At 45.0% G+C, this 25,056-nt stretch overlaps 2 protein-coding genes and 2 non-coding genes across 8 annotated transcripts; all 4 read right to left on the bottom strand.

Moving 5' to 3' along the window:
* Positions 1-13,989: 13,989 nt before the first annotated feature.
* On the bottom strand, positions 13,990-14,211 carry LOC133925695 (small nucleolar RNA U3). The gene has a single exon (XR_009910967.1). It is a non-coding gene; the product is annotated as a small nucleolar RNA U3 (small nucleolar RNA).
* Positions 14,212-14,887: 676 nt separating this feature from the next.
* On the bottom strand, positions 14,888-18,400 carry LOC133925057 (cysteine-rich receptor-like protein kinase 44). Of its 5 annotated transcripts, none has more exons than XM_062370874.1 (8): positions 17,721-18,400; positions 17,523-17,594; positions 17,199-17,397; positions 16,489-16,572; positions 15,983-16,232; positions 15,661-15,901; positions 15,426-15,564; positions 14,888-15,274 (listed from the first exon to the last, which is right to left on the bottom strand). In XM_062370874.1, exons 5-8 carry the CDS (start codon positions 16,110-16,112, stop codon positions 14,969-14,971), a joined length of 816 nt encoding a protein of 271 aa, XP_062226858.1. In that variant the 5' UTR covers positions 16,113-16,232; positions 16,489-16,572; positions 17,199-17,397; positions 17,523-17,594; positions 17,721-18,400; the 3' UTR covers positions 14,888-14,968. The 5 variants fall into 5 exon arrangements, with proteins under 5 accessions (XP_062226858.1, XP_062226862.1, XP_062226860.1 ...); XM_062370878.1 differs by having other exon boundaries at positions 14,888-15,288; positions 17,721-18,397; XM_062370876.1 differs by lacking the exon at positions 16,489-16,572 and having other exon boundaries at positions 15,983-16,318.
* Positions 18,401-19,233: 833 nt separating this feature from the next.
* On the bottom strand, positions 19,234-19,455 carry LOC133925692 (small nucleolar RNA U3). The gene has a single exon (XR_009910964.1). It is a non-coding gene; the product is annotated as a small nucleolar RNA U3 (small nucleolar RNA).
* A 1,931-nt stretch (positions 19,456-21,386) lies between these two features.
* Positions 21,387-23,138, bottom strand: LOC133925056 (xyloglucan endotransglucosylase protein 6-like). Its single transcript, XM_062370873.1, has 3 exons — positions 22,915-23,138; positions 22,689-22,789; positions 21,387-22,273 (listed from the first exon to the last, which is right to left on the bottom strand). Exons 1-3 carry the CDS (start codon positions 23,114-23,116, stop codon positions 21,599-21,601), a joined length of 978 nt encoding a protein of 325 aa, XP_062226857.1. The 5' UTR covers positions 23,117-23,138; the 3' UTR covers positions 21,387-21,598.
* Positions 23,139-25,056: the final 1,918 nt, after the last annotated feature.

Genomic DNA, 25,056 nt, shown 5'->3' with positions numbered 1-25,056 from the left:
ATGTCGGGATTAGATATTGACCTGTCACTGATGTCATTTATATATGTAGCATTGAGTCAGGATCGAACCTTGACTCGTTATTGATGACAGATTATCAGTAACGAGTAATAATATAACTTGTCACTTATCACATTGGTAATGGATCATAACTATACCCATCACTTATGAACTGGTCATAAGTAACGGGTCTCCGTGCGCTAGTTATAAATGACGGATTATCTTACGACCCATCACTTATAACTTGATCATATGTGACAGGTCTCCTTGCAACAGTTATAAGTGATGTGTCATGTTAATACCACTGAATATTGAAACTATGTTCTTATCTGTAGACACTTGATCAAAGAAACAAAGAAAAACAAGAAGCCTATCGGATTTGTTGACCCTGAGACCATTACAATCTCGGTCATCGAACTTCATAGCGACTACATTGTGAACTATGTGACCAGGACAATGCAATACTATTCCAAAATAGACTACATGTTAGGCGCCCACAACACCGATAGCCATTGGATCTTACTGTTTATTTGCCTCGAGTAGAACTTGGTATGATACATCGACTTATCAAGACCAGTAGGACCAAAAGGCAAACCTATATAGCGTGATTACAACGCTGTAAAAGGACTCATCGATGCATAAGTTCTGTCTGGCTTAGTTTACATATTTAACTTTTATAATATTTAAATGTTCTCTAATCGATCATTCTTTATACAGGGCTTTTGACAAGTATCTTCGAGCCGATTCTGACTCAACGCGAAAGACGACCGCAGATTGACACATAAGACCATGTTCGCGGTAAATACTACCAAACAGATTACTAAATGCTCTTTGCTGCTTTTTTTTATCTAACAATAAAATTTTTTTTCAGCAGTGCCACCAACAACCACCGGACAACGCATGTAGATTCTATGTTGCGTGAAACATGCTCCTCACGATTCAAGCAAATGATATGAAATCTCCTGATGTAAGTTCAATACAAGATTATTTGTAACTAATTTCAGTAATTTATCTAATTCTATGATAACATGACATTGGCTACGTATAAGTGACGAGTAACCTATTAACCCGTCACTTATATCTTTTTCTCCAATATATAGAAGACGCACGTCAGTGACGAGTCATATTTACGATCCGTCACCTATGATCTCATTGGTGGCGAATACTAACCCGTCACTTATGACTAATCATTAATAACGTGTTTGGATATAATGTTTATCACCCGCCATCTATGACTTTTTCACGTAGCGTTAAAGCTCTTTCCCACAAAGATTTTTAATGATTACATTTCTTCTTCATTTGTCAAAGCTATACTTTCTACATTAAAAAAACGTACACAGACACGGATTTGCGTAGGACCAAAGGGGGAGGCATCCATTGTATTGTAAAATTGAATTCCTTTGATACATCACAAAAGGGGGAGGGAGATTGAGACGGGGGAAGGGGTTTGCTTGCCACGGTGTAGCAGTCGATGGCGACAAGTCGCAGGCGATCAATGCAAATAACTTAGCTAGCAAGAGTGAACATACTGGTGATCGATCGATGTACATGGCTAGCTAGCTAGGGCCGGAACAACTGAATGTTCTTTCTCTCTCTTTTTTTGTTAAAACATTACTCGCTAGTCACTCCATCATTTTTATTTGTTATTTTATTATTTGTGCAGTCAAGTTTGACTGCTGATACATTCAAAACTATTTAAGATTGGTTATATAAAAATCATATTACTACATTTATCTTTAGAAATACCTTAACAAAAGTGCAATTTTATTAGTATATATTGATATAAAGTTATAGAAAGTAAGAGTCTAAGTTATGTTTTAAATATCGAAAAATCAATAAAGACAAATAAAAAATGTATGGAGTATATGTGTCATATGCAACGCATATATTGTCAGTTGCAGAACAAAAGAAGATCAGGCAAAAAATACTCCATGCCATTGTTCCAGGCATTCAGGCAAGTCACATCTAGCTATACCAAATTGAAATTGTAATCCTCCAAATTTTCTTTGCTTTTCTCGTGCATGTTCCAGTCAGCGCACTTTAATTAGCAATGTGAGATTATCCCATTTCTATTGGAATGGATAGAAGAAATAGAGTTCAATAATTGAATTATGTTCCCATGTTTTTCACGCATTGTACTAGAATCAGGACATAGATATGTCGGAAGAATCAGTGTAAATGTAGCTTTTCTTTTACAAATAAAACAAACGAATTAAATATCAGCGAATAAATTCTAGGTAATCTCAAGGGCATTGACCTCCAAAAGGAAGTCTTGGTGATAGCAACATGAGCAAATAAATTAAACCAATAAGAGGGAATGTTGAGTGATTTCACCTAACTAGAAAAGGGTTAGTGAACTGGAGTAGGACTGCTGCACCTAATTCTTGTACACAGAAGTCTTGTTGGTGCGTGCTACATTCTTCTCCAATTGATTTAATATAATTCTAGGAGATTACTTTCTCAGTGATAATTATATTTAATCTCTCCAGTCAGCTTTATTTTACTGTAAAGCATTTCCGACCACTAGAAGATAAACTCAACATCGCTATCGCGTGATGTAAAATACGTACGTACCCCTGGACTATCTAGAAACCATATTTTATAGCACGCCTGTCATTGTAGCATGATGTTTAGTTGTAGCTAAATCATTCAGTATTTGAGTGTTGCAGAATGATGTGCACAGACTTGATTTATTTTAAGACTAAGAGAGCATGCAAGTGAATACATGTACGGGGAGATAATGTTCATTCAAACAATCCGAGACTTTCACCTGTAAAATCTAGACCTCATTAGTATTTTTATCCCAGAAAATAGACTAATTATATATCGCTATTTTTTGGCCGAAGCTCAAAATTTATAGTTACAGACATCAGTATCGTTTGGAAAAGTTGATGTGATAGAAGAGCGTACCCTTCAAATCTCATCAAATCGTGTTAGGCACCCTATGATTTGTATTGGCTGTTATTATTCTCCCTTTCCTTTTTGGATTTTTGTCCATGTACCTATATTCCATTCAGAGTCCAGACCAACCACTGTATATCTGTATTCCTCTTATTTTCATTCCTTCTCGCAAATACTTTCAACCAATAAGATACGCCTATCTACCAACCTGCACGTACATCATGGTCCACAGACAGGAGAGTTCTTCCATTTCCCCGGACAACGTACTAATTTGACGCAAAAATTAGCGTTTTTAATACAAAAAAAATTACTAGCTGAAGCTGAAATACATGCAAGTACGCGAGTACCATACGGACGTACTGGCAGTCCTTAGGAGACGAGTTGATGTCATCTGAATTGGAAGACGGCGGCCGGCCTAGCTACGCCGGCCTAGACCCAGCCTGCTGCGGCGGCGGTGGCTGATTCCTAACAATGCTTGTGACTACGGCGGGGAAGGCCGGCCGGGGACGGCGAGCCGAGCGAGAGCAAACCCATACGTCAAAAGCACGGGGCCCGGGGCGTCGCACGCGTGCCCGGAAAAAGCCAGCCACCCACTCAACTCATCCAGGCCTGGCCATCCACACACGCGCAGAGGCAGAGCCGAGCCGCACACATCACTCCGCCCCCACTTCAGTAGTCGGAGGCCGAGTCAAAAGGCAAGACAAGGACAGCGTCCTGTTCTCTGCTCTCTGCTCGCTGCTCTCCTCTCGTTTTGGTTGTGACACATCCCCCGTGTCGTAACGTCGCTGCCACGTATCGTCAAAGGTTTGACCATCTCGGGCCTGCCTGAGCGAGGAATCATTGGGCTGGGTTGGTAAGTTAGGTTAGGGTATATCCGACTGTTAAGTACGATACAATTTGTTAGAGTTAATTGTAATTTATTTGTTGAGAATTCGTACATGACTATTAATATTTGCAATATAACTAAAAAATACATAATTAGTCACCGAAAAATATTGCATAGAGAGACATGAATTTATATAGGTTTGGATCTATGAGTGGATAATAGTTCTCAGTTATGTCTTGTTTTTTATAATCTCAGAATCACAAAGTACAAAAGAGAGGGTGTATAGATCTAATCCTAAGAAATTCGATAGATTTCTCCGTATTCCTACTACTAAAGCCTAAGTCGGATGAGAATTGCTTCTCCCATGTATTTTCTATGAGTGTTGATGTTCTACTTGACTAAACTTGCTATGGAGATCCACGACTTCATAAATCTAAATGCGTGAGTTGCTACGAGGCTTATGCTCCTATGTGGTGTGTCTTAGACATACCCCTCTGTCGGAGGGTTAACTCCTATCGTAGGGATTCTGAGGGATTCTTTTTTGAGATTCAGCCGGGGGGATGATTCTGAATATGTTTGCTGGAGAAATAAATGAGTATGAGTGCAATGGCAGGTGGTGGAATGATCTAATACAGAACGCAGTAAATGCACTGGAAGAATTTTTAGACAGGTTCGGGCCGCACTGAACGTAATACCCTACTCCTGTGTGGATGCTATAAATGCCCTGTGAATGTCTCTCAGGAACGTGTTGGTTACAAGAATGTCTGTCTATCCCGGAGCCTCGGACTCCTTATTCTTGGTGGTCTCAGCTTCTATGCTTGTACGAAGATGTTTTTCTCTGTTCTTGGTTTACTGAGATTCACCTTGGATTGCTCCAACTTCGATCTGTTTTGTCCGTGCCTGCCGGCTGCTTTAAATACCCGCCGGCGGTAGCGTGCCCCGAAAGGGGGAGGTACGAGTTCCAATGCTCCATAAATAGAAAGGGCGTCATCATGGCCTCTGCGCGAAGTGACGGGAGGTTGAAACCCCCCCCCCCTCCCTCGCCCGGTCTTCGGTCATCATCATGGCGATGGCAACAGGCGCCGTGGAGAGGGCCCACCAGGCAGCCGCAGAGCGGCCCAGCGCTCCCGTTCTATCTTGTACGCCTGCCACAGCAGGGCGGCAGACGGGGCGCCTCGGGCCTTGCGAAGCTATCCCGAGGCGCACCGGATGACGCGGGATGCGACCCGTGCATTAAATGTCCCCACGCCCTTCTGCCAGAATATGGCAGGGACTGACACCGAGCGTGACGGGAGCAGTTGGAGGTGACAGGCCACGCGCGCTCTTAAATGCAGCATCGGGCCTTTCACAGGCTGACACCTCATCGCTGGACCTCTGTGGGGGCCACCGACGGAAGACTCCTTGGGCCGTCGGGGAACCGAGTGCTCGGGGGTCACTGTTTACCTCCCCGAGCACTCTCTCCCGAGAACGCCCTCTCTTGGTCCTCGGGGAACCGAGTGCTCGGGGGCTACTGTTCACGGCCCGAGCACTCTCTCCCAGGCTTGACTGTACGGATCCTCAGGGAACCGAGTGCTCGGGGGCCACTACTCGCAGCCCCGAGCACTCTCTCCCGGAACTACCTTCCTTGGGTCCTCGGGGTACTCAGGTGCTCGGGGGGCCACTATTCGCAGCCCCGGGTACACCCTTCCCGGTACTCAGTTCTCCTGGTCGTCGGGGGACTTGGGTGCTCGGGGGTCACTGTTCACCTCCCCGAGCACTCTCTTCCCGAACACTTAGTCTTCGCAGATCATCGGGGGACCCGGGTACTCAGGGACCACTGTTTGTGGCCCCGAGCGCCCTCTCCCGGGACTTAGTCTTTTTCGTCCCTCGCGGAGATGAAACCCGCGGGAATGTGCCACGTGGTGGATTGCTGGCCTGGCCTCGGGATTCGGGGACCCCTGGTTCCCGATTCACCGACACCCTCCCCTCCTATAGTCAAGGAAACTTAGGCGTACCATACTTAAAATCCTCCGAGTGTAATCTTTTCTAAACTGTTGATCTCCCTGATATCTAGGAAACCCTTTCTGTACAAAGGATAGCTTCGCTATTCATCACGATTACCTTCCTTGTATTTTATCTTCATATATTTCTCTATGGTGGTCACGATATACAACCGATCGAGTAAGATATGCAGGATCATCATATACCCCTTATAGATATATGGTATTTATATAATATATGTTGGTAAAAGAAACTATCTTCCACAAATAAGGTGTGGCGAGAATTGTTCTTACTAGAGCGACTCAAGCTTAGAAAAGTAGTAGAAAGTAATAAGATGACTACAATAGTTCTCAGAAATTTTCCCCCATGACACCATGTGCCCATGGTCAGTATTTATGTTACTTTCCTGAGCGTAAGGTTACAGACATGCCCCCCTCAAGGGTAGAGACACGAGCTACTACTAGTACAACTGGGTTATAGGGCCAGTTTTGTACTAGATCGCCCAGGCCAGAGGCCAAAATATCGACCCGCTGATAACATCACCCAACCGTTGTAGACACGACAGTGGCAAGTGGCCATTGTGCTTGGTCGGTCGCCAAATACGGCACCAATCTTGTCTGGCGTGTCAGGGCGGCTGCCACATGACGGGCATTAAATGAAAGTCACATCGCGACAGATATCACGTGATTGGTGGGCCCAACCCTACTGGTCTCATTAGGAGGCCCTCGCCCTTCCCTAAGCCTCCAAAGGTCCATGGCCTCCGGTGGTTAGTAGCCTCTGGACTGCTGGCCGGGTGCATGTTGTCGCTCGGGGAACACGTCGAGGCTCCTGCGGCTACGTCCCCTAGCCTATGGTGGGTTCGGAGCCTCTCACATGTGGTCGATGTTGTGGATGCCGAATCGTGGGTGTTGTTAGGGTCTATGCCCTTCGGAGCCCTCAGACTCCTTGGAGCCCCTTTTTGTTGGGGTAGATGAGGGGCCTAGGAGGACCCTACTTGCGAAGTTGATCTTACAGGTACGACGGAGGGGTCCGGGATGGCCTCCGTGGTATCATGGTGGAGCTACTTCTCCTTGGCTCGAGCGTATTCTTCTAACTTGCACATGAGGGCATTCATTGTGTGCACCAGGCGTCAGTGCAACCGATCGAAGAGTGGTCCAGATGCCAAGCCCTAGGTCATCGCGTCTATGACTGATGACTCTGACATGCCCTTTATCTGGGCCTTGGTTTGGGCAAACCTCCGGAAGTAATCCCGAAGGGTTTGGCCTGGCTATTGCCTGACGATGAACAGGCTGCCAGAGGTCATCGGCTCGACGAAGGTCCCCTGGAAGTTATTGCAGAAGGCATCCTGGAGCTAGGACCAGGTGTAAATGGACCCCGACTACAACACCTAGAACCACCTAAGGGCTACTCCCTCCAAGGCGAGGGGGAAGCACTTGGCCATGGTGGCCTGCCTGCCTCCGTTAGCCTCGATAGCGAGAGTGTATGAGTGAACAAACTTCTCTGGGTCCAAATCGCCCCTAGATTTAGGAAGTTTGGGGATTCAGAACCCGTCCGAGAAGTGCACGGCCTACAAGCCCTCCAGCAGGGGTGAGTCAGAGTCCAGGAGTGGAGCTTTGTGTCGATGGACCTAGGGCTCAGCCACGTGCGGAGCGTACAGGGGCAGCGCTCGGGGCGATGAAGGGCACACAACGCCCTTGGCGGCCTCCGGAGCCCTACGGTGTTGGCCAGTTGGGCCTGAAGGACCACCATATGTGCCTGCTAGCTAGTGGCGGGGGCTTGTGTAGCTACAGCCTCAGTCACAACCCCTTGAGGTGCCACGATGTTGTCGCCATGCTGTTGCTGCAGGGCCTTTGAACCGGTAGGGTCTGCATGTCACACCCGAATTTAACGAACAAAATCAAGTACGGTTTATGTGTGCATAGGAAGTTTAACACACATAAGAATGTCACAGGTGAAGTAACAAAAGCAATACTTTAACTTACAACTGTTCAACTTTTACATTAAAGACTTGAACTAAACAACTTTATTATCTAAACGACGGCAAACTAATTGACAACAGTGGGACGAAAGCCTCTACGACCAAGCAACTCTACAGGCACTGACCGAAAGACACACTACTAGATCACCGGGTCGTTATCTTGAAAATCTTTAAAGTCCTCCACTGAGCAACATATGTATTGTGGAAGATAGCAAGGGTGAGTACATGTAGTACTCAACAAGTATGGAAAAAATAATGAAATGTAGGCTTTCAACAAGAATAGACTAACACATGGTATATTTGCGTAAATGCAAGTAAAAAACAGTAATGTGTTTCAAAAGCATTAAGCAGTTATTAAATGAATGTAACCCAAAAGACCCAATAACCACAACCCAAATCTAACCAGCTTGCAACCCATAACCATTTAGTATTCCTAGCACCACCAAACCATAACCATAACCAAAATAACCTAATCATGTGAGAATCCAAGTCTCTCATCACCGTAAACACGGCTGATATATTAGATTTTACACTCCGCAGAGGTGTACAATTTTCCCGCGAGTCGTGATTTTATCACTTGCAAGCAGGTGACTGAAGTCTCCATGTTGCCCATGCTGATCAGGCACATTACACACTACCTAGAGTGTGTGCCCAGGAGATCACTATGAAGCCTTTACAAAGAATCCTCCCAGTATGTGTCACCATCACTCCAGGTTCCACCGCAAGGGTTTACACGAGTCTAACTCCTACCCAGAAGCCCCCTCTTGTGCCTTGTGGAATCTAAGAATTAACTTCCCTCATCCACGCCTCTAATCTGGCCCACACAACACTGGGATAACCCTAATTAATCAGCACAGAGGAGTTTGTTGGAGTGATCTCCCTGAGGGCATATTTCCTACATATGTGAACACTAGACATTCCGGTGTACTCTTCAACTCCATCGCCAGACCGATACACTTCTTCTCTGCACAAAATACTTCGGAGTGTTCATCATCAGGACACCGGACCATCCGGCGTGTTGATCTTCATTCTTCAACATCTGCAACCTTCTCTGCAAGAAATACTTCGACGTACCATCCGGCATGTGCAACTCAAAATGTCGGACTATCCGACGTGTATCGTATTCGTCTTCTTGTGTCAGAACACTCCGGCGTTGTCAACTTCATACATCGGACCTTCCGATGTGTACAGTTGCCATGAGCTGAATCACTCTAACAAGCTCCTCTGCACTGGACCATTTGATGTAGTCAATTTTATTAGGACTTTTCTAATGTAATAAATCTTTGTCCCGACTTTGGTGACTTCTTCATGTATTGTATCCATAAAACCTACTAATGGATATACTTGATAAACATATTAGTTTTATTAACTAAGTTATTATTAATCACCAAAATCACATACATACTCTAAGAGAGTCATGTTTGCTATAGGCATCCTACCTCTCCTAGTGCGTCTGTGCTCCCTACGGACGGCGCCTCTATTGATTAAAGAAACTATCTTCCACGAACAAGGTGTGGCAATAATCATTCTTACTAGAGCGACTGAAACTTAGAGAAGTAGTAAAGATGAATAGGATGCCTACAATAGTTCTCAGAAATTTCCCCTCATAGCACCATGTGCCCATGGTCAGTATGTATATTGCTTTAGTGAGCCTAAGGTTATAGGCATACCTTCTCAGGGGTAGAGACAAGATCTACTACTAGTGCAAATGGGTTACATGGCCAGTTTCGTACTAGATCGCCCAGGCCAAAGGCTAAAATATCGATCCACTGATGACATCACCCAATCATGGCAGTCACGACAGCGACGAACGGCCACTGTGCTTGGTCAGTCGCCAAATACGGCGCCAGTCTTGTTCAGTGTGTCAGGATGGCCACCACTTGTACCCACGTATCAGAACGACAACCACTTGATGGGTAGTAAATGCCAGTTGCATCGTGGCAAATACCACGAGGTTGGTAGACCTGGCTCTACTAGTCTCATTTGGGGGCCCTCGTCCTTCCTGAAGCCTCTGGAGGTCCATGGCCTCCGGTGGTTAGCAGCCTTCAGAAGGCTTCGAAGGCTTGGGTCGCCAGGGTCGCTCCGGAGCCTAGGGCTCCAGAGGAATCCTAAGTTTGATGGTCTTCGTTCTTAAGCGGGCGGAGTCAAGGTGCGACGGAGGTCTTTGATGACGATCCCCCAACAATATATAATAACAATTATATATCCTCGTCACTGTCTAATACGATTCGATCTTATTTTTAGGATTGTCTTACGATACAAATCATATACTCTATATAAATATGCCCATGGGGCTCAGTAATACATCTATAATTATCATAATATATTTGTCCTTCTACAAGTTTTTACTCATTTGGTTCAGTAATACATCCATAATTATTATAGTATATTCGTCCTTCGACTTGTTTTTATTCATTTGGTTTCATCTCGTCCCCTAGCTAGCTGAGCTGATCTACTGATTCACTGAACGAGTAGTTTAACTTGTGCCCGGATCTCTTTCCCTGCCGCCTGAGTGATTCTTCAACAAACGATTCTAAAAACCTGGGGATCTCGATCTTTCGTCTCAGGATTGTCTAATAGCACTCAGGTGGGATGGTAATCAGGACTTTAGTCGCGTGCAATCAATTCCCTCTACCAAGCATATACACTCTCTTTGGTGGTAATTTTTCTCCACGTCTTTCTTAGCCACTAACATCTGTACAGACTCTGAATTGCTCGTGCTCATAATCCACGAACGGACTCGTTGGTGGAGTCGCCGTCGCGGTCGGCGAGCCGTCCTCCCGTGCCGTGCGGCCGAGGGCACCCCCGGCCCCAACCCGGTCGACCCGCCGCCGCCGTGAAGGGGAATTCCTTCAATTGCTGTGCGAAACACGGCGGCGCGCCCAGGCGCGCTCGCGCGCACACGGCGACATGCATGCACATCGTCGCAAGAACGCGAGCTAGCTAGTGCGCGCGGCGCTTCGTCAAGCAGCTAGCGGCAGCACGACGGAACGCGCGAGTTCCCTCCCGTGCCGTGTAACACGTGCGTGTCGCGCGCGGGGGCGAGCGACGAACGGCGTCGACGCTGACCCGGCGGCGTCGGTTTCGGAGGGTTAGGAGAGGACGCGCGACGACACACGCCGATCGCGTCGCGTCAGGAAAAAAGCAAGGAGGACGGACGTGTTTGACGTGCCGGAATCATGCGAGCTGAACTGAACGACGCGCCGGCAATGCGGATGCGACCTTTGCGTGGTTAGGCTATCTCCAGCAGAGGAGTTATTTTTGCAGATTCGTCTGGTACAGTGATTTTGCGGTGTACTGTTACTGACAGTGGGTCGGAGGAAGAAAACAATGTCTGTACTGTAGCAACACTGTAGCTGTACTGTTCATAGAGTCTGATAGCGGGTCCGGAGAAAGAAAAAGAGTAGTAGAGGGTAGAAAATAGGGTAACTGCTGGAGATGAAAAAATAAGAAATACTGTAATAATATTTTTAAGAATAAAAATTTAAAGTAGTTATTGGAGATAGCCTGCGTTACGCAGTTGACACGGGGCCGGGGTACGACTTGGTTCGAGCTGCTCCGGGGTAGCCATGTGTCAAAAAGCGTGCTCTGACTTATAATCAGCGTCGGGTCTACTCGACCTGTCGTTTCGCCCCGACAGCTGCCGGGCTAGCTTAACCAGTCTGGAGCTAGCCTAACGTTTGTTGCGTCTCGTGTTGTCAGCGATTAAAAATAAACAGATAAATAACCGTGCGAATGATGACAGTGCAAGGAGCGTGTGTGTGTGTAGCGGCCTAACTTGTAGGTTATGCATCCAGACTGACTCTCGATCTCGATCCAGAGGCAGGTAATCCATCCAAGCCAGAGGTCAACCGCACAAAGAGTTTGAGAATCCACTGGCATGTGTATGCTTAGCCATAAGACGAATGACACTTGGAACACACTTGCTCGTTTCAGAATTATATTATTATAGTAGACTGAATATACCTTGATGGTACAGCTACCTTAATACTACTGGTCTCACCCCAATGGGCCAAGATCCAGTCTGCCATACATCGCACACAACTAGCGGCTGATCTTAAGGGGAGGGGCTAGACCCTTTAGCTGCTGGAACACAAGGGAAAATAAGCGGCGAATGATGAAGAGGAAAAAGAAAAGGAGGAACATGAGGTGGAGAAGAGGGAAGAAGGAGAAGAGAGCCTCTTTACCTCTGGATCCACCGCTGCTTGATCCATATTATCTGATAAGAAAAGGTATGCGAGTAATAGTGCTCATCTAACAGAACTCGAGCGAAGGTGATCTTGTGAATAATTGGAGTGCTTCTTGTTCTGTCGTCTGCGGTTACTCTTGCTTTAATGATGTTGCAAGTGTGAAACGAAGGAACCCTTCCTCCGGCATAGTAGTCAACACTCGTGGACCCCCAAACTGCACGTGCCAACAGTTCAGGTGGGCTCTGATGGCAGCCCAAAGGCCCACAGATTCCGATTCCCTCCCTGACAGCCTGGGCCCCCGGATCGTGACTGCGTTAGGTAAGATGGGCCAGATGGGCCTGTCAAACCAGTGTCTATCGCATTCACAGCCTGGGTGCATGGGTCAAAACCTTTTTTGACTTCTAGCTTTTATTTTATTTTGTTTTCATTTACCTTTTGCCGTTTCATTGGATATACTGTGTCTCGAAATTTCTGCCTAGTCGCCTGTAGATTGCATCAGAGTTCCTATGTGCAATCTCTCATCTTCGCTGACGCACGCGTTACGTATGCACCTCGCCTCATCGGTCATCGCAATATGAAGGATGCTGTTTTCATTCGAGACCGTCTATTGCTTACACATTTTCTTCTTCTTCTCAACGAAGATATATTGCTTAGACAAATTACGATTTGGTGAGACTTCCTCTGCACATTATCGCCCTAGGTCGCACCGTTCTGTCAGGATCAAGATGTTCTCAACAGCGGCTACGACGGCAACTCCGGCGAGCCGTCCGGTCATTCCCGCCGTGATGGCCGCGGCTCATGTAAATCGGACGTCCCTACCAGCAGATGCATATTGCCCATCCCAAATATGATGCACTGGACTGGACCATGGTGGCGCATAGCTTATTAGGCACTAACAACAGCATACGAACAGGGTGTTTTTTGTGCATTTCATAGAGCAGTTGCTGGAGCTTTCGACTTGAATCATTCCTGAAATGATGCCAGGTACGATCATGTTTGATTTAGCAAACAAGTGCTGGTTGACTCCACAAGAGAAACACGTGTTGACAAAGAATTGCAACACGTCAGTCTGCATCCGTGCTCCAAGCTAGGTGCATTGTCCTGAACTGTGGAGGAGTCAGAAAAGATGATGTGCCAAGGCGCCAATTGCTCCTTAACCTGAACCGTGTGGCTGCCATTTCCGGATTATGTAAACGCACAAGTCAGAAGTCTTCGGGGAGTGATCATGCACAACGTATGAACATGAACTGCGCTGCTCTCAATGGTAAGTATTCATTTCAGACAGTCAAAGGGCTGCTCATAAGATCATACCACATGTCTTGTTTCAGAGGTGACCGTGTTGCAAGGAATCTGGAGCCATGGCCGGTGTCAGAGGAATCCTCCAGCAACGACGGCTTTTGGGAGTGGTAAGTAGATCGAAAAGGATTTCTTCCATTCAATCGGGAGAGTGCTGGGGTACCACCAAAAGGCTTTGCCGCGAGACATATGGCTCGATCAGCTCCATTAGCTTCTGTCCCCGCAGCAACAGCGATGGCTGACACCGCCCATGCACACTCGTTTCATCAAAAAAAAAAAAGGCCTGCAGGCTTTCAGGAATCCGCGGCTAACTGGACGGATAAGCGGTGTGGCCAGGGTATATTCAATTAGGTGTCATGAAGTCTGGTTGGATACGTTTCGCAATGTTTGTTCATAGTCTCAGAGTATATGTTTTAAATTGTTTATCTATTACGGTAACTAAAGATATTTTATGGTTCATTTTACTGCTATGTTCTTAATGTATGTATGTATTTACTCTAATATTGATGAGTTACTTACTCTCATCTTTATATTATTAGGGGTAACATGATTATTTCAGTGTATTTTTTACTTAATTTTAGTATTCTTTGATTTGTACGCAATGATGGATATAGATAAACATTACGAAACAGAGGAGCCACTAGCTCTCAAGCAAACTTTGAGACACAAATGACGTAGTATCCAGGACCATACATGTTGTATTGAACCACTACATATGGTGGTCGTAAGAAAGATATCATGACAGGTAACTTCGTGCCCAAGATGCATTGATTCTTGCAAAAAGGAAGAACTGAAATGGGCCACACAAAAAAGAATTTTGGAGCCTGTCAGACAACCTATGAGCCACCACAGCCAGGTAAACCTAACCGGGAACGATCCTCTACAGCTCTGGGCAGAACCATTAAGGCTCTAATCCTCGCCGTTAATCACGCTCTGGCCCACAGGTCATAGAGTCATCAACCAAGCTTTAGTGCTTGCCTCCTTATTAGTCAAGGATGCAGCGGTACGATCCTATAGAACAGATCCTGTTCAAGTAAGGTCGTGTTGCAGGGCGTCAGAACTGCAGTTTTAAGTTAGCTTTGAGCGCTCGTAAGTAGCCGAGGTGATACTAATCGCTGGGAGCGGCCAATATATTGCGTACTGGACCGGCCCATTCTAGTATAGCTCTCCTATGTGGGCTTCATTAACCGCAGCACACGACACTGTTCATTTTGGGCCTTGGAGATTTGTAAAAGCTCACGTCAAGAGACAGACACGGATTGTTTGAACCATTAATGAAAAATAGAGGTTGGTACAGTAGTTAGGAAATAAAATGGGTTTTTATTGTGGATAGAGGGACTTGACCTGAATTTATAAAGTCGACTGATTTTCCTCTTACTATAAATTTTATTGCTATCGATATTGATACAATATCGTAGAATGGGATTCTCATTATTCTCATCCGATTAATCTGTTTTTCAAAATATTTAAAGAATGAATGATTTGATTACTCAATATTCGATTATTCTTTCACCTTTGATTGGAATGGATTCACAATAATTCTGAATTTTCTCCTAATTTCATATTTCATAATTTCTTTATAAAATATATTTCCTAATCTCATTTTTTAAGTACTTCAGTAGATTTTGCTTTGCTTATCCTTTAGTGCAATTTTCATTTGGTGGCAGGGTGCATTTTTTGTGTAGTTCTTGCTTATTTGGGTAACACAGACGAGCGAGCTTCCTTCACTTCTTTGATGTACTGAGCTACTTGATGATGTTTATACATTAGCAACAATCATAGTTTACTAGCATATGTCCGTTATCTCAAATCAATTGTCTCATATATTGTTGGCCTCGAGAGATCTGCCTCTAAAAACGTAGCCAAAATCCTACTGTCGACCATGGGCACCGTGGGCTCAGCAATCTTTGAGCTGTTATTGCTCAACATCTCGACGACTGCAGGCATGGATGGCCTGTCGTCCGGCTTTTCCTGGACGCAAAGAAGTCCAATCTGTATGCACCTGCGTAGCTGAGGAGGCTCGGACCCGGCAGGTGCCGGTGCAACCGCAGAATCAAGGAGGGCCGTAATGATGCGTTCGACCCACAATCGCCAGGCCTGCAACAACTTTGCTCGCTCAACTTTAAAAAATAAAAGAAAAAAGGTTGGTCGCTTTTGTAAAACTGTAATTTGTGATGCTTATTTATTTGCTCATCTCCTAAATAACAGCACTGACTAGAGAGAGCATCAAGGTGAATATGTAATTCAGATTACTTACTTCTGAAGTGAGGCTTGGCCTCTCACAGTTCCTTCGCCCACTCAGTGTCTCCAACAATGTGACCCCAAAGCTGTAAACATCGCATTTCAGCGTTGTCTCACCGCCTTCACTTTGAACGTACTCCGGGGCCATGTACCCACTTCGTATGATCAACAGATTTCATGAACAGAGTGAGTTTACCTAAAAAAAAAGGAAAAGAAAGAAAGAAAGAGTAAGCAGTAATATTGCTCCTTACGGTGTGCCTATTCTTGTCCGAGTTCCTGTCGCTCCGGCAAGGAGCAGTTTTGCAGTCCCGAAGTCCGCCACCTTGGCCTTCCATCCACCATCCAGCAGCACATTGGCCGGCTTCAAATCCCTGTGGATCACGCTGCCGGATGACCCCTCTCCCTCATACAGGTGCTTGACGCCCTCGGCAATCCCCTTAATTATTTGCAGCCTCATCTGCCAATTCAGCAACGCACGTTCTTTGGGTTTCCCTGTCAGTTGAAAAAAGGACCGTTCAGGCAAGAAGATGGCAGGAGATCGGAAAGCAATATATTTGATCAGTAGGCATGTACCAAATATATAGGCATCCAAACTCCTCCTATGCATGTATTCGTACACCAGAATTCGTTCGTTGCCTTCGACGCAATAGGCAAGAAGCCGGAGGACGTTTTGATGCTGCCTGAGTCCAGACATCACTTGCATTTATCTGGTGAAATAGTTGACGATTGTCTCCGGAAGATCAGTGATCGGTTTAAGCCTCTTCACGGCAATAGTTCTCCCGGGAAGTCCTTGTAGGAGGGGATGTCCTCTGGGTAACTTGCCCTTCAGATAGTTAATTTTCACACGTTTTAGAGAGATAGTAGTTAATTACTTCTTCAGTTGTACACCCGAGAAGCCCCCACATTGCTCTTAAGTAGGAGAAATTATCATATTAATAAATAAAAAATGATCTACACCATCGATTGTTATAATAATCATAAGATTAGTAGCATAAGATCATGGTGTCAGATAGTCGATAAGGCAAGCCACAACCCGCAAAAATGATCTAGCAACAACCTATAGTGGCAGCAAAGGATACGAGGACATTGGAGTCAAGCTTGGTCTGTGTACCTCTCTCTGTTGCAGTCATAGGGTGGCGAGGAGCTATGTTTGACTTAATAATCTGAGAATAAATTTATTATTGCACATCACGAGATAGTAGTGTTAGGTAAACAGTGGGTCAAGACACAATCATAGGTCGTAGATGATGGAGCTGTAACCTACGATGGTGACAAGAGACACCTACGAAGTCAAGGATCAACAAGACAGAATGCAACTAGCAAGAGCTGAGTTTGGGCTAGACAGCTTGTAATCACGGTAGTAAGCTGGTGAAAAACATGTTTCACGCATTTGTATGATTAAGAGATGTCTATACTACTATATTTGACTAAAACATTATAGAAATTCTAAAAATCAAACAATAGATTGATCGATTAATCGTATAAATATGAATTTGCAACGGAGAAGAGTATAAAAAAAACACAGTGTAACGAAGCTAGCCACATAAATGTGCAAGTATATACAGTTTTTTGGATGTGCTACAGTGTTATCCCGACAGTAAGTTGTATGTAGGCCTTGCACCGTAGCAATGGCAGCTCACTTGTAAATAACTCTGCTCCCTACTATAATGAAATGGCCGAACAAAAGCCCAGGTTCCTCAAAAAAAAAAAAAATCTAGTATATAATATCGTAACTAGTAAAATTGCATAATTTTTTTTCGAATGGAGCAAAATTGCATAACTAATGTACCTTGTGGTAGTAACAAGAGGATTTAAGCTAATTGGAGATACAGCGGACCTCGTATACAATGCCGAAAGTACCTTCACCAATCACATTCCTTCTAGAGAAATTCCTGGTTGCACTCTTAACCGTGGGCAGAGCAATGGAAACAACAGAGGGATTTTTGGTGGTTGTGCTGCCTCAATAATTTGAACTGACGAGTTACGACCTGATTGATCAAAGCTTTTGTATCAGATAGCTTATAATAATTTTCCCTTTCTATTTCACATTAATTTTGATCGAAATGCAGAAAAAGCATATGAAAAAAGGCGATACCAGTCTCGAGGGTCATACGTCTTATCCAGGCCACCCGCACAAGTAAGAAGGCCAAGATGAGAACAACGCGTTTCTTTTCCTTCCCTTTCCCTGGCCATGATTCCAAATGTCATCGAAATACCCAGTGAATCAGTACCCATCAATAAATCAGTACTTTCTGATGACAGCAAAGTAGTAGTATAGCAGATTAATAGACCATGGTTGAGTAGTGCATACCTAACTCAGACTTTGCCAGCCGTAGGTACAGGGTTTGCCCTCCATCTACGTACCGCAGATCGACGAGGTTTTCTGCCCACATGATGCATCCGCTGCCAGCGCCGCCGCCTCGAATATCTGCGGCGGCATAAGCCACGCAGGAGCAGTTGGCGAGGCACCTCGCCCTGCACTCATCCAGCGTGATGCTCGTGTCCAGCGACGAGTTGAACGTGTAGGGTAGCTTCACTCCCTGCAGGCGAGGACGAAACAAGATGTGTGAAAGATAGCTGAGACCTTGTGGCTAGCGTTTGTCCCTGTTCACCATGGTCACAGTTCAGAATTCACATGTGAAGAAACAGTAACTGAGGAACTTCAGTATTCAGAGACTGGATGTTTTGTGCTGCGAAAGCGCAGGGTTTTGTGGTTTTCTGTTGGTATTTATTGAGAATCGACACAACAATATACTCCTACATCTAAGGCAAGAAACGTGAGTGGGAAATCGTGATCAATCCACCATCTCCACGCTCGGCAACACTGACTGAAACCTGACCGAAATAAAAGGATCACTAACAGCTACCACTAACCTGCACTAACCTGAAGAAGCGCTCCAATGTACACCAAAGCACATTTCAGAGCTGACTAAATAGCAAAAACACAAGACTTACACATCAATATTGGGAAACACAAGACTTACACATCAATATTGGAGATGCAAGAAGACAGAAGAGAGGACTACAGGCAAGGACAAGAAGCAACAGTTTCAAAGGCTTTTTTTGCCCCTGACAAAGATGTACCAACAGGATTTTGTGATTGTGAAGAATGAAACATGGCGCGCATAATGATGGGTTGGTGATGTATGTCTGCAAAAGCGTTGATCTGCAAACATCAAGAGAGTTGTTGTCGAATGGCGATGTTGATGCTCCTCCTTAGTTTACTTGCTTCTATTGAAACATTTGGAGTAAACAACAATTCTGTCACCACTCGTGATTATTTTGTTATGGCCTCGTGGAATTCTAGTCATATATTGAAAGATTTGGAGTAACTAACAATGCTGTAACCAGCAATAATTAAGAATGATAGTCTTATATTAGAAGTCAGAATCATCGTGGAACTCTGTCAACTCTTTTTCATTGTAACTATTACAGCACAATTTTCTGGATTTAATAGTTGACGGCAGACAGCAGAACTATATGTTCAGGCATATTATCAAAATTGATTTAATGACAAAATTTGATTTAAGGAATGTAATTGCCTAATTGGTACGCTAAACAAAAAACTATTGTAAGGTAGCATACGACAGGAATATTCTGAACAAATTATGCATTCAAAAGTTAAAGCACAGCAACATATTGAAAATGTGCAATGTCCATATAAATTCAGACATCGACGATAGCTTTGCCCCACACAGCTCACGCCAAGTTTCTGACTTTTCTACTTTGATTGCAAGAGTAGTTGGAATCACTCTGCTGCAATGCAAACGTGTTCTATGAGAGTCAAAACTCGAAGTTGGGAAGCAAAAAAAAATTTTCTGGAGAGCCTGTCAGACAACCTATGAGCCACCCCAGCCAGGTAAACCTAACCGGGAACGATCCTCTACAGCTCTGGGCAGAACCATTAAGGCTCTGATCCTCGCCGTTAATCACGCTCTGGCCCACAGGTCATAGAGTCATCCACCAAGCTTTAGTGCTTGCCTCCTTATTAGTCAAGGATGCAGCGGTACGATCCTATAGAACAGATCCTGTTCAAGTAAGGTCGTGCTTGTATGGACAAAACTCCGGGTTATAAACAGGTTGCAGCTCGTACAAGCTTCCGAGGTGGTACTTTGCTTCGCTAAGAGCTGGCCTCCCCACAGGTTTCGTCCGGTTCACCTCATCGTGTTATCATTATGTATTTGGGCCGCAGCCCACAGGCCTTTCTTCTGAGAAAAGGCCTAGTCCTTTGGAGACAATCCTATCCTATCATCTGGGCTTCTAAGCCACCCAAGTGGAGCTTTTTTATTTTTATATTTCGGAAATCAAAAAATTATACAATTAGATGTCTGTTTGAAAAAATTATAAAAATAGGCTGATGCCACCTTTCCAACGACGATAAGTTAAAAAATAAAAAAGCATTGTATTTCACTGCTATCAAAATTCAAAATACAATCAAATAATAATGAAAAATTCCGAAACACAAATACACAGTCGTTTCATTGCTTTTTTTCCCATGAATTTCAATAGGTGACAGTAGACTATTTTTGTAATTTTTTCAAATGAACGTATAGTTTTGCAATTTTTTTATTTTCAAAATATAAAAAAATCACCCCAAGTGTTTGCATGAGTCACGAGAGCAATGCTGTCTACCACCTGCCCAACAGCACAAGAGTTCACAGCGAAACATAACATATGGTGGCGATAACTGAAAAACTAGCTGCATCTTTGCTACGTGCCAATCAACCACGCTCGCATGCTCCGCCGCACGGTACTCTACTACCTGAAGAACAAACAAAGATGCAACGCTCCTTCACCGGAGTCGAAAGGGGGCGAGTCGAAGCTGATCCCTGGAAGGAATATGCACTGACTCGTAGCCGCTGCAAAGCAGGCAAGTTGGCAGAACAAACTATTTGACCTGTGAGCTCAATGCCGCAGAGGACGTTTCGTGCTTTGGTTGCTCGCAAACAGCGTGCGTGTACCGGTCGATCAACGGACCACCAGAATACTGTACCTCCACTTGCTCCCTTACACTCGCATGATTGAAGGGTTCAAAGCAGCACCAGCACCGGTACTGAGAAAGTTGTGCAGTACAGGCCTCGAGAGCACCATGAATGGAGTTCCTCACCCTAAAGAAACAGAAACAATGCAGTGTACATTTGGACAAGGATTCTGCGCTAGTTTCATCGCAGAACCAAGAGGGTTGGGACTCGGTAAATGTCCTCGAAGGACAGAAAAATGTCATGGAAGAAACCAAACTGCTGAAACATAGTGCACCATCAAATAATTTACCCTCCTTATCCGTTGATGCACTTGCGGGGGCTCTCAAACAGCGTTCCAGACTTCCAGCAAATCCAGAAGATTAAAGGACCCTCCAGCAAATTGTGATCAGTGGACCACGAGAGTACTGTACCTCTACTTACTCAGTTACACTCTTGACTGAAAGGCTCAACGCAGTGAGAAAGTGGTTCGAAGTGCTGGCCTTGAGAGCACCATGACTTTTCGCCGTACAGAAAATATAAATCTCGTACCTTGAGGACATCTATTTCAGTGTTAAAAGGAGTATATGTTCACTCTTATCACAAAATTACCACATTAATTTTGAAAAATATCTAAAACAGTTATTATTATAAACATCATAACAGTTTAGATTATATTAAAGAGTCCATATCAAATACGATTATAATTAAATTAGAAATTAAAAATTATAAAACATTAGTAGTTTATGTGGAAGCAAATATTAAATAAGGAGTTCAATTAAAATAAATAATAATTAAAATTGGGATTAGAATAGAAAAAAAGAAGAATCCATATCAATAATCTTAGAAAAAATCAAATTATTATAAAAATCAAATACTTAAATAAAAAATCAATATTAAAATATTGCAGCGCCACTAGTCCGTGAAATTAAAGGCTATTAACGTGGGCCCTAGTTTGGACATGAACGCATGAAATCTACTGTACAAATTCATCGCAATCAAGATGGTTAATCGGGCTATTCTCCTCGAAGAAAACCAACCAAAATTTCTAAAACACCTCCACAGAAACAAGGATTACACATCGTAGCCAATGCAAAGCATAGCTTCGCTACAAGACAGCCAGACAGACAGCACACACCATTCTTACAAACCCAACCAAGAAAGAAACCAGCAGTTCCATCCAACAATCGATCAGGATCGATATCCTAGCAGCCCGCGATGCCGCCATTGATCACCGGCCAGCGCACTCGGGCGGCTGGACGGGGAAGCGGTCGGTGTCGACGCAGTAGTCGTAGACGAGGTGGTGCGCCCGAGCCCAGACGAGCTGGTGGCTCTGGTGCACGGTGAGCTCTTCCATGTCCTTCTCCTTCCACCAGTACCGGCCCTCCTTGCCCCACGAACTCTCGCTGCACCGCCGCATCTCCCCGGCGTCCCAGTCGCTGGCATTGGCCGCCCACGCGCAACCGTCCACGCGCACCTCCCGGAACGTGGCCTCGAACGGCGCGTGCGACCAGTCCGTCTTCACGCGCCCGCCCTGCGTCGCCCAGTCGTCCGCGTTCCAGATGGAGCTGTACACGGACATCGGCTGCGGCGACGGGAACGGCGGTGGCGAGGTGGTGTTGGTGTTGTTGGCGTGGCGGTGGTGGCCGTGGGTGGAGGCGGTGCCGTTCTTGTTCTCGTAGACGCGGATGGGGGTGTCGTCGACCATGAAGACGACCTGGCTGGGGTTCCACAGGACGGCGTAGGTGTGGAAGTCGGTGGTAGGGTCGAACCACAGGTCCATGCGCTGCTCGCGGTTGCCCACGCCGTCGATGTACAGGTTCGTCTGCACCAGGTACGGCTCGCCGGTGACGTTGCCCAGGAACTCGAAGTCGAACTCGTTGTGCTTGTCCCCCTGCGACGACAACTGCGCCAATCCATACACGGAAAATGCAATTTCAGTTTCATTAGAGGTCGCAAATGCAATCACATACCAGGTAAGTACTAAAAGTAATAAGTAAATCTACGTGGGTTGGTTTGTAAAAACGGCATCATCTTTAAGGAAGTAGTGTTCTTTCTGCACTTGTTCACGTGCTGTTGTTCTTTGTAAACATGGCAAGCATGTCACAGCATTGGTTTTCGATGACTTTGTTTAATATTTCGTCAATCCTATATGGAACCAAGAATAGCAAGGAATGCAGAGGAAAATATCCAAGGCGTCCATTGCCGAATGCAGTATCAAAACAGTTGGTCATTCTAATGCGCAACTGAAAATGGCAGCTGCATGTTCAGTTGAGAAGGGAGTTGTAAAAAGATGCAAGGCAAAGCCTGCACTCACTCACATAGAAAGCGGTGACCACCCCGGCGGAGTCGCCCGGCACCAGCTTCAGATCGGCGCTCGCCCTGCCGTACAGGAACTTGTTCTTCGACGCGAATCCTCCACCTGCACGAACACATTTCCAAACGCGAAAAAATGCGGAGAGAAGAGCTCGTCAGTACAGGCTACGAATCAGAAACGTACAGAAACGCACCCCCATCTCTGAAGCAAGGAAGAGATTTATTACAAACCTGAGGAGCTGTCGAGGCGGAGCTTGAGGAGGTCGCCTTCGTACACGACGTGGTCGTTTGCCCAGCTCGGCAGCACCACGTCTTCGAGCTTGCTCGCACCCGCCACCACCCCGGCGCCCAGCAGCGCGGCCACCACAACGGCCAGCAGTGAGGCCGCCGCGCCCAGGCCCAGGCCACCACCGCCTCCGTTCCGCAACGCCATTGCCACTAGTTCCCAAGCTGCCCCCCCCCCCCCCCCAACACTGATACCACTGCTCTCTGTGAAACGAGGATGCTTTGCGAGTGAGCCACCGCCTTGGCAGGCGTTATATAAACGGAGGAGGAGGAGGAGGGGGCTGGCTTATGGTGGAAGGGTCGCGCGTGACTCGGAGCGCCACGTCGGAGACCAAGGGGCCCTCTCGCCTGTGGGGCCAGCTCGCCGGTGGCCCATGGGCCTCGCAACTTTTGCGGCTCGGCGAGTGTTTGGGGTATGATTCACGTACGAGGGCAACCTGGTCTGTGAATGCGTATAATACGAGGGGAAACATATTTGGTTATTTTTATACACTATTTTAGATTAGTTCGGTTGAGTTATAAAATTATTATCATGTAAATAATTAATTACATTTTCAACTCTTATATTCATTCGTACAATCTCAAATTCAATTAACTAAACAGAAACTCAGCCTAATCTATCGAGACAAATACAACTAATCGAATACTAAATTTTTCAACAAACATAACTTTGATCAGGATACTTTGTCCTAACCAGAATATATGGTGTATATGGGCAAAACTCACAGTTAACTAATCACACCATTGGCTATCCAAAATTATCTTAATCTGGCCCTATGGATAGGTATAAATTTGAAAAAAAAATGGTTGGCTACTTACAACTACTATTGTAGCATGGCACGTGCTCCACGAACTAGCTCGACAGATTCAAGCTACTACATCTGTTAATACAAACAGTCTCACATATCAATATCGTAAAATAATCTTTATACGATTAATTAATCATAAGCTAAACTCTTATATACATTTATACAACCGCAAATTCAAACAATCAAACAGAAATAAAACCAACCGATCCAAATAAAAACAGCCAAAGTGTCTATACCATCCACACAGCAAAACCCCGCGCACAACCAATCACACCCTTCTGGCTGCACCTGCGCCCCGGCCCGAAAATTTTCTGCTGCATCTAGATCCCCTCGCCTTGCCTCGCCTCGTCGCCTCGCCTCGCCTCGCCCGCCCCAGAAGTCGTACTGCTGCTCTACAGCGACAAGGCGGGAGTGCGGTCCGAGTCGGATACAGCTGGCTCAAGCGAGGCGTACGCGACACGGTGACACGGTAAAGGGAAAGTGAGAAGCGGGTGAGAGTAAAAATGACTAGAGTAAATCTCGTCCCAGTACGTATTCGCACGAACAGAGACACAGGTCGAGTAAATAAATCGTTTTAATGTGGAGTAAAGGCGCGTGTAACAAGATGGCCCCATTTTCGTCTGCCCGTCTGTAGCTGGCGCGGTACGGCTTGATGGACAAGGCAGCAAGAGCCAAGAGGGACAGAGCTCAAGGCCATACGTTGTACCGGTATATCGTATATTGTCTAATTTTTTATTTTTCCCTACCGTATGGGACAGTTTTTTTTACAGCTTACAACATACTCTATCATATCATAAATACAATTGTTTTGATTAAAATCTAATTAAAATTTAAAATTTTAACTGTCAATACTATATCATATCATAAATACAGTCATTCTGATTAAAATCTAATCAAAATTTTAGAATATTTAGTTTGGACATATAAAAATAATATGCGTAAATTTGTCTTAAAAAATATTATTATTATATTATATTTTGTTAGATATTATAACTATATTTTAATAAAATAATAATGATCAAAGTTGTACAACGAAGATCGTGAAAAATCAAATATAGTGAATATTTATGACCGGACGGAGTATGTACAATTAAGATTTCGAGACATCCCGAAAGTATACGACTATATTTTTTAGAAAATAAACATTTAAATTCGTGTCAAAAATACTAATTTAAATAATTTAAACTTACATCTACACCCTCAACCACAATAAAATAGTACAACAAGGGAATCTTAGGTCCTGCCAGACACAACACGGGTTATGTAGTGCACCATGGAT

Source organism: Phragmites australis, chromosome 7 (genome assembly GCF_958298935.1).
Source record: "Phragmites australis chromosome 7, lpPhrAust1.1, whole genome shotgun sequence".
Taxonomy (NCBI): Eukaryota; Viridiplantae; Streptophyta; class Magnoliopsida; order Poales; family Poaceae; genus Phragmites; species Phragmites australis.
The sequence above is the reverse complement of the archived record's forward strand: the minus strand, read 5'-3'. Positions and strand labels throughout refer to the sequence as shown.